Source organism: Gavialis gangeticus, unplaced genomic scaffold (assembly GCF_001723915.1).
Source record: "Gavialis gangeticus isolate Ggan-Ray unplaced genomic scaffold, GavGan_comp1, whole genome shotgun sequence".
Lineage (NCBI taxonomy): Eukaryota > Metazoa > Chordata > Crocodylia > Gavialidae > Gavialis > Gavialis gangeticus.
In genome coordinates this window covers 70,494,919-70,504,789 of record NW_017729022.1, presented here as the reverse complement: position 1 = coordinate 70,504,789, position 9,871 = coordinate 70,494,919, and the positions used below count along the sequence as shown (strand labels likewise).

The following is a 9,871-nucleotide window of genomic DNA, read 5'->3' as shown; positions in this document are numbered from 1 at the left end:
GTGAGAGACAGTATCAAAAGCCTTCCTGAAGTCTAGGAAAACTATATCCACTGCCACCCCTGCATCCAATGATTTAGTGACCTGGTCGTAAAAGGCCACCAGGTTGGTCTGACAGGACCTGCCGCTGATGAACCCGTGCTGGTTGCCCCTGAGCATGCCGTTCCCTGCTGGCCCCTCCTGGATGCGTGTCAGAATAATTTTCTCGAACAGCTTGCCCAGGATCGAGGTAAGGCTGACTGGCCTGTAGTTGCCTGGGTCCTCTTTCCTCCCCTTTTTGAAGATGGGAACCACGTTGGCCTTCTTCCAGTCCTCCGGAAGAGTATGGAGGAGGAAAATGATGGAGTATTTACCACATTTGGTTATGGCACATAGAACGTATTTTGCAAATTGAATGTGTCCCTATATACTCAATCTACTCTATCTCTAATCTTTTCTAATCGTTAACCCCCCCAAATGTTTAAAATGTGTTTAACTTAAGTAAGTGGTTCACCTTTATATCAATAATCAGGAATGTTTTTCCTTTTCATGCTTTAAGAAGGCGTCTTTTTAGAAGTGAACTACACGTGTCTATGAATAGATAACCATTTTACTATGCAATACCTATAACCGCAATGAATCTGAGGGCTTTGGACAGCAAGAATTTCTTTGTCCCTGTAAAGGTGTGGGTCACAACTAAAATAAGTGGCTAATGAATAAAATCAAATCCTGAGAAGGGTATTCAAGCATATTGCTGAAATCAACCAACCCTGCTTTCAGTGAGGGCCAAGGAACTTTTGTCATGAAATTAATGACAATTCAGCTAGACACTTAATTGTAATGAGTAATAAGCCTATGATTCTTCTCCTTAACAGACACTATTATACTTCTCTGGGTAAAAGGGATAAAGTGAGATATAGAAGTTGGGAGAAGCAGTAGAAGCAAATGGTCATTAATTTAAAAAGAGAGAGAATGACAGGACAGAATGAACAATGACAGCCTGCAGCAGTACAATTAAAAAACATAAGTTAACTTTTGCTTTGTGTGCAAGAGGTTATGGTAATAATGTTTACTATGCCTTTGCTCAAGTTTGGGACCAACATGATGAGTTGAGGAAAATAAATGTGAAAGCAGTGAGAATTACTTTGTGGTTTATAAACCAAATTAGATCTATTTACAGATATACTTAATAAAATATATATTTCTTTGTTCTGTAGTTAGTTTGAATATAGCGTTCCTATAGTGGTTATATATATAGGGACATACTCAGTTTGCAAAATAGGCTCTTTGTGCCATGACTAGGCTGTGAAAAATTCTCATCTTACTGCTGCTTAAGTAGGTCCCTAGTAGAGGTGTGTGAAGCAGGCAGTATTGGATTTGGATTTGGCCCAATTTTGGGGGACAGTGATTCGATTTGCTGATTCGGATCGCTGTCCGTATTCAATTTGGCCAAATCTTAAGATTCAATTCTGATTTGGAGAATCAGTGATTTGGCCACAGGCACAGCTTTATATGTTTTTTCTGTGTACCTCGAGGTACCAGGTGTGGCTCATGAACGCTGAGATGGTGGGGCAGATGGAGCGTCCCATGGGAGTGCAGGGGGGGTCACCCATGTATCCCAGCTTGGCGATCGGCCACGGAGGGACCCCGGGTGCCCCTCCAGACCCAGGAGGCACCAGTTGGCAAGCTGGGGGTTGGAGGATTCCCTGCATGCTCCTTGGTGGACCTGGAAGTAATTCTGGTCCACTTTTGGGTCCGCCGCCAAGTGTGTGAGGGACCCCCTCCTGTGCTTCCGTGGGACACTCCATCTGCCCCACCATCTCATCATTCAGGGCTGCACCTGGCACCTCGAGGTACGTAGGAAAAACATATAAAGCTGTGTCTATGGCTGAATCATTGAATCTCGCTGAGGCTTCCGATTCGATTCAGAGAGATTAATGGGTCTCCTGATTCAATTCGGATTCAGAGATTTGGCTGCTGAATCAGGCCAAATCTCCTCTAAATCGAACCAGCAACTGAAGCTTCACACAGCCCTAGATCCTAGGAGGCCCCAGTCTCAGCATAGAATTTTGTCAGTGATAATAAAAAGTCTGTTTCTAAATCAGTTCAGTTAAACCAGTGTAACTTTTGTTTATAGAAAGGCTGGGTTATGTTGGTTAGACTTAATCTTTTCTGTTAGCAAATTAAGCTAAATAGATTATACATTTCTTTAACAACAATAAAGGTGTCTAGACACAGATTTGTATTAGTTTAATTGCATTAGAAATGCACTCTATTAGTTTGGCAAAACTTTGTGTACAGACCAGACCTATTCATGTTACTTTTCCTCTTTGTGATTCTGTTTATCTTGTAAAATAAACTTCACAGCTACGTTATTATATTTAGCTAGCCAATGTTTGTAAAACACTTTGAGATCTTTCAAGAAGGTTACTATAAAGGAATAATTATTTTAATTACTATGCATTTCAGTACATATTTCTGTATGAAATAAGGAATTTGTCCTTTGCTTTAAGCATAAAACACAATTTTAGTTATTGTTTCTTTACTGTGCACCCAGGCTACTGATGTTTTCCAAAACAGTTGTGCGTCCTGAGGACATATCCCATACCTCTGTCATTATTGCTTAACTATTTTGAGAACCCACCATGTAATAACAAGTTAATAGCACATGAGCCAGTTGTGGTTATTCAGAATGTCAAATTATCTTACATTATTCCCTTTTGTCATTGTACCTTCACACCACGTTCCTCAGCTCTTTGTAATTTCCTAGAAAATCACATTTTGTGTACTTCCATTAAAAGACAGAAATGCAATAATGAAACAAACAGAAAAATTCCATTTACTTTTACATTTTCATCTATGGATAGCTGATGAAACTTGTTCTTGGCAAACTTTTATGCAGTTAAGTGATGTGCATTTCTAATAAGATAGCTGGATAGCCTTTTAGTCAAGTCAGCTTGTAAACATTTCATTAGTATGAAATACATGGATTAAAAGCATAGACTAAATTACTTACATTTTTCATACAATCTCAGTGAGAATGGGAAGATGCTTATAGGAGTAATTGAAGGCAGCATTTGGCCTTGTGAGCTTTTCTGTTGGATCAAATCAGTCTGGAAATATTTTTGAAGTGAAAACCAGATAAAAGCATTGTTAGATGGATTTCAAGTGAGTAGCTGAAGCAGATTATAAAATGTAAAGCAGAGCATCAGTTCTCTAGCAAGACTTTCTATATACCAAATGAAACTATCAAGATGAATGCTTGTTTTTTCCCCTCTTTTCCACTAAGCACACAGATTAATCTTAAAGATTAATGACTGTCTGGCCACGGCCTTGCAGTTCAGCCATTGTTATTGAATTAAAATTTACACAGGTTTTCAGTATGATACAGTGCTGACATCTCATACATGTATAGCTTCTAATATTTGGACACTTGTCTTGTTTAATTTGTTCTCCAGGAGGCTGTCAAGTATGATAAGAAAGTGATGGTGCTGGACTATGTGACTCCTACTCCCCTGGGAACTTCATGGGGTAATTTTCTGCTTATTACAGACATCTTGTAAAGAGGCATTTCTTATTACATGGCTTTGCAATTCTATTTTGGAATAGTGTTCATTAATACATAATATGTATTATGTCTCCTTTCTCTCCTCCCCCAAGGTCTTGGAGGAACATGTGTAAATGTGGGTTGTATACCTAAAAAACTGATGCACCAGGCAGCTTTGCTAGGACAAGCCTTAAAAGATTCCCGCAAATTTGGATGGCAGTTTACAGAAGAAGGTATGGAACTGAAAATCATGGCTGTTTTAATTTTTGTATTGGAAAGCACTCTAATGCCTCTTCGCCAGAGCTTTTAAGCTTGTGTGCACTTTTAAGAAAACAAATCGTACCATTGACTTCTGAGATTGGGCCATGGGTGACTGGTGCCTTCCGAGTTGGGGGGGGGGCCACCAGATCGCTGATGTGGGGGTCCCCAGCAGCTGATTGCCAACCAGAGGGGGTGTCCCCCAGTGGTTTCGTGGCTGGCGTTTCCAGGGGGTGCGTGGCCGATCTCAGTGGAGTGGGCACACGTGCTTCAGTGTTTCACAGATCAAGGCCAAGCGTGATCAGCTCCTTGCATTGTCAGATCCCTGTTTTATTAGTTTAGGAATTATTTCAACCATTTAATATAATGCAGTGCTCTGTTGCAACAAAGTTGCAAGACTTTGAGTACATGTTGAGCAATATGTAGGGCACCCAGAATGTGCTGTACTAGAAATGGGACTTCTTTACAGTTGCAACCAAGGGACATTTATACACATGCTCCAGGAGTGAGGGGACATGCTATAATTAGAGATTATCTGAGAGCCTCTCTAATTAAAGCCCCCAGAGAGTCTTGTTTATCAGTGCCCCCCGCCCCCACCTCAGAGAACATGCAAAGATGCCCATAGTCCAGGGGTGTCAAACATCCAGCTTGAGGTGGGTCATCTGGCCAGTGGGGCTTCCTTTTGACCAGATGACTTGCCTCCAGGTTTAGTCTGCAGTGCTTCTCAACAGCTCCCAGACCACTGTGCTGGCACAGCCAGCACTGAGGGGGTTAATGCATCTTCCCTCCCCTTACTGTCTCCCCCCCACTCACCCATTGCTGAATTTCCAATTTTTGATGGCCGTTCAGCATTCAAATTGATGGGTAGGTGGTGAACTTCATGTTGTTAATACACACATGTTGGCCTCACAGCCACAGCAGATCGGGAAGCTGTGGCAAGAAGCCCTAAGGACTGAATCCAGAGATGGGTCATCCAGTCCATGAGAAGCCTTGCAGTCTGGATCCAGGCTGCCAACTGATGTAGTTCTGTGCTGTGCTAGAGTAACTCTAGGTTTTAGTGGTGTAGCATTTGGGTGAAACAAAAGTAACACAGTGGAGATTGAGGCCCTGTACAGTGACTGTCATGCGAGAATCCTGTCTGGAATACAAAGAAGGCTGAAGAAAACGATAGAGAAACATTAAAAGCTGGACATCTCCTTTTTGTTTTTTCAACAGTCAAACACAGCTGGGAGACTATGACAGAAGCTGTTCAGAATTATATTGGGTCACTAAACTGGGGTTATAGAGTTGCTTTGAGAGACAACAAGGTCACGTATGAGAATGCATATGGAGAGTTTGTTGGGCCACACACTATTAAGGTACTGAATAGTAATTGTCTATCTGTTCTTTACTCTTGTTAAACAAAGATGCTCTTCCACAGAGCAGTTTTCTTGTTGGTATGGGCATGAAAGACTGACTGCAGCCTGTTACTACTTATAGGCAACAAATACAAAAGGGAAAGAGAAACTGTATACAGCAGAGAAATTTATTATTGCCACTGGTGAAAGGCCACGCTATCTGAATATCCCTGGAGACAAGGAATACTGCATTAGCAGGTAAAATAGGGGGGGATGCTGAATAATTCACCATGCACGCTTTAAAAAAAAGTGTTTTAGTTTTGCCAGCTGCAAGAGAACAGCACTGGAGAAGCAGTAGAGATATTGGAAATGGGACTTGTGGGCCAGAAAAGTGAAGGAGAGTGGGCTTGGCAGAAGAGCAGGCCAATAAGAGCAGTGTCTCCAGCCTAAATCAAAAGACTGAACATTTAGCCCTGAGATTTTCCATGAGATCATGCAGTACTGTTACTTGTGGATGACAGGATCAGGGGTGGATAATGCCATAAAAATTGTCCATGATTAATATTTGCATTAATTCATCAACCCTCTCTCCAACCCTGTCATATCCATTTCCTTCCTCATTCCCAATGTGTATGTCAGTACAAGTGAAGAAATTTATTCACCCTGAAGCATACTTAATGCTGTGAGGAAACATAGGCACCCAGGCCAAGAAAAACCCAAGTTCCTGAGCAGTCTTTTGGCTCACTGCATCTTGTTTAGCAAAGTGCAGAATGTTAAGCAAAAAAGTGTTAAATATTAAAGCTTTTGTTGTGAAGTTAAATGAATATGACCTGCCTTCAAGTTTTGTTACAACTCACAAAAGTTCTGTAAATTTCATAATCCTTTTGGAAAAGCTTGAGCAGAATTTATCATTTCTGTTTAAAACCATGTCAAACTTGTGTTGTTGCATGATTTGAACACACAAGCGAGTGAAATAGTGATGGTTTCTGTACAGTTTGTCATTTAGGTCCTTTGGAACATGGAAATGAAAGCAAAAATTGTGGGTGTGCAAGAATATGTAAATCAACACCAAATAAAATATGCACAGAAACCAAACTGTCAGATTTCACACTATTCTCCTAAGGAAGGTGTGAAATTGAACACAATCAATACATATATGACACTGCATTCAGAAAGCTCAGGTTGCCAAGTCAAGCACTCTAGAGTTAAGGAATGCCAGGACTGAGTTTGCCTGTACAGGCTTAATCTGCTTAATTACGCACATGAACCGTAATGCAAACTTTATTTATGTAATCCTATGATATTTTCTGCACAGCAGCATTTTCGGGGAAAGCCTTGCTTGCTCTTTTCAGTCTGCACTTGGAGCATGCTTATGATAGATAAAATCTTTGGAGGCTATAGCTGCCATACTTTAGCATATCTTTACTGAACAAGTATACCAGCACCTGGTTGCCTTACTGAATTGCAAGCTGTTGCTGCAAAGCAGAGTGATCTGCTACAGGTTCCCCAGAAAACAATTGCAGGAAAACAAGCATTGCCCAAACAAAAGAGTTGTCCCTACTTTAAAATGCCTGAACTGCTTGCTGCCTTTTTTTTCCAGAGAAAGGGTCATCATAAATGATTCAAGTTTAGCATGGTCATAAGCAGCTGAATACAGTCTTATAGTTGGAAGCATTGAAAAGTGAAATGAAAAGCTTGAGTCTAGACAGCAAGAAACTTAAGCATAGATTATACCACCAGCTTCACTTACAGCTGTGGTTTGGATTAATTTATTATATTCTTTTCTTTGTTTTTTGTTTGTAAATATTCTGTATAATGCTTTAGCTAAAATAAAACCTTCCAAAACTGTCCAGATGGTATATCTATCTATGTCTGAGCCTTTTTCCTTGTAAATCAATACTTCCAAGTAGTTAACTCACTGCAACACCATTAGGAAAGACATTCAGAGAAAAGGGGGATCTAAGATTTGGGTAGCTTCTTGTACTTCAGTGTAAAAATTCATAAAAATTTTTATATATTGGGCAAAATAAGAGTATTCCATGTTCAGTTTAATGCTTTGATTCCACTTGCGTGCAGCATGCATTCTCGTTCCTGCTATACAAAAGATAGCCGTCAAATATAAAGAATAGTTTTAGATAGTCTCTGGTTGTCCCTAATTTATTTTATTTTATACTTTTCAGTGACGATCTGTTCTCCCTGCCTCACTGTCCAGGAAAAACCCTGGTAGTTGGAGCTTCCTATGTTGCCCTTGAATGTGCTGGATTTCTTGCGGGGATTGGTTTAGATGTAACTGTAATGGTGCGATCCATTCTTTTAAGAGGATTTGACCAGGAAATGGCAAACAAAATTGGAGAACACATGGAAGAACATGGGATCAAGTTTATTAAGCAGTTTGTGCCAACTAAGGTAAGCCTTTTGACCCGGAACACTTAAAAGCAAGGCATAAATGTAATGGAAAGTAATCTTTAGGTAATAAGTTTTTAAAAACCAAAATGATAAGTTTCCTGATGGTAACAGTTGTACTCACAATACAGGAATCCACTAAGATATAACAAAGATTAGTATTTTTATTGCTCTGTAACTGACTGAGTCTATAACCTTTTATCTTGCTGAAAATTATCATTTATGTTTACTCAAATCTGAGATGAGCCCCCCACCCCCATTTTTCCCCATTAGATGCAGTAGCAGCAGCTCTGCACAGCTGCTGCTACTGGGCCATGATGGGGCTGGAGTAAATACATGCCCTGCACTGCACATTGGAGTGGAGCTGGAGTTGCGCTGGAGCCAGGAACAACAGCTGGGGTGGGTAGGGGATAGGTAGAGGGGCAGAGGCTGCAAGGTGGGAATACAGAAGCAGTAGAGGGGTAGAGGTGGTGGGTCAGACAGCAGAGGGAACCAGGCAGGAGGGCAGGCACCAGGGGGAGGTCAGGTGGTGGTGGCAGTGGAGGGGCAGGCAGCATGGGGAGCAGGTGCTGGGGGAACAGGGAGCAGGGCAAGGTGTGGGGGATCTTGAGTCTTCCACTGCCTGTCCCCCTCCCACTGCATTCCCCACTGTACTGGGGGTGGGAGTGGGGATGAGGGAAACAAATTTAAGATCACCCTCCAATAATTACATGGAATATTATAACAAGTATATAAATTTTCCATGTGTGGACTCTAATTATTGGGGAGTCATCTTAGATTCAGGTAAATATGGTATTAACATTGCTGAAGGTCATAAAATTAATTTTCCTTATAATAATTTGATTTAATGGCATTTTGTGTTAATAATGTGATTATAAACTATGGCCCTGTTCCTGCCAACATTTAATGTACAGGTTTAAATTCAAGTACTTGAGTAATCTCACCTTAAATCAAGTAACACTTGTATTTTATGATTCTCTGCATCTACGGGCGGTGTCAGATGTTCAACTTAACGCTAAATGCAATTAAAACGTGAGCAGACATAGGTTTAAGCAGTTTAGCATGTGTTAAGTGATCTTGTGGGCAAGTGCTAATTTCAAGGAATGTTAGTCTGCATTAAGGTTAACTAGCACTAGTGATCAGTCATATGTTCAGGGTTTATATCCTCTGTAATGTGCACTGCTCAGACATGCTGCTAGAGGGCTGATGAGCAGGGACATAGCTAGAGGCGCAAGTCTGCTCCATGCCTGCCCTGCTCGCTGGCTCTCTAGCCATAGTATAGATTAAGGAGCCAGGAGGGAAGGACCACAGTGCTGCTTGGATCACCCTCTGTACTCCTAAAGCACCCTATGGCCCTTCTATCAGCCCCCGTATCCCCACTCCATCCTGCAATCCACCCCAGATCACCGCTCCCTCCATCCCCTGATCACCACCCCTTACCCCTGAATCGTTGCACTGCCACCCCAATCAGCCCAAGAGCAGGAGTGGCAGGGAGAAAAAGTCCCCCTCCCTGACTGCTTCTAAGTTCCCTGCAGCCTGTGCTGCCCCCACATACCTGGATCTAGCCCCACTGGGCTCTGCATCTCCTTGCCCTCCCCACTTCGCACTGCCTCCCCTTCAGTTGCAGGGACTGGCAAGGGCTGGATCTGGGTGTACTGGGGCAGTGTGGTCTGCAGAGTCCCCAGGAGCAAGCAGGGAGGAGGAACCTCCTACTGGCACCTCTGCCACTCAGGCTGATCAGGGCAGCAGAGCAGTGGTCTGGAGGCAGAGGAGCTGATAGATAGGCTGAGGGACAGATGGGCAACTGGAGTGGCAAGGGAGTGATCTAAGAGTTAGGGGAGACGGGGCGGGCTGCCTGCTGCGGGCTCAGGTGGAGGCCCTACTGTGTCCCCTGCCTGCCTGGCAGTGGGAGTTATAATGGGGGTCAGACTAGATGATCTACTCAGGTCTCTTCTGACCCTAGAAACTATGAAACCTAGAAACTATGGCATGACGCAGTTCCCGGGGCAAAGGCAGCTGCAGCCTGCATTGGGCAGCCCACCTCCTCCCTGTGCACAGATCTGGGGGGCACATGCCCCCCATGCCTTCCCCAGGGGAGCATGCAGCAGCAGGGAGCCACACCCCCCACCCTGCTCTTAGACTAGCTGCCCGTGGCTCTGTCCCACAACCTGCCCTGGCCCTGGAGCCCCATTCACCCCAGCCCCTGCCCCAGTCCCTCCCTCACCATAGGGGCCTGGATCTGCCCCCACACACCTCTTCCCTCCAGACTTACCTGCTGGGCACTGCATCTGTGTGTGTGCTCCTTACTCCCAAGCCACAGCCCCCCCAGCCCTGCTGCTGCCCCTCACTC

General features: G+C 43.2%; 1 protein-coding gene and 1 long non-coding RNA gene across 3 annotated transcripts in view; one reads left to right on the top strand and one right to left on the bottom strand.

The window, feature by feature from the left end:
• Nucleotides 1–9,871, bottom strand: part of LOC109296121 — a 637,130-nt gene that overhangs the window by 571,126 nt on the left and 56,133 nt on the right. The window lies entirely within an intron of this gene.
• The window catches only part of TXNRD1 (thioredoxin reductase 1), an 81,525-nt gene that overhangs the window by 32,562 nt on the left and 39,092 nt on the right, over nucleotides 1–9,871 (top strand). The window contains exons 6-10 of one of the 2 annotated variants that reach the window (XM_019515344.1): nucleotides 3,435–3,507; nucleotides 3,637–3,756; nucleotides 4,997–5,139; nucleotides 5,261–5,376; nucleotides 7,299–7,524. In XM_019515344.1, coding sequence (XP_019370889.1) covers nucleotides 3,435–3,507; nucleotides 3,637–3,756; nucleotides 4,997–5,139; nucleotides 5,261–5,376; nucleotides 7,299–7,524 — 678 coding nt within the window. Of the gene's footprint in view, nucleotides 1–3,434; nucleotides 3,508–3,636; nucleotides 3,757–4,993; nucleotides 5,140–5,260; nucleotides 5,377–7,298; nucleotides 7,525–9,871 lie in introns of both variants that reach the window. The other variant, XM_019515343.1, reaches the window with a different exon arrangement.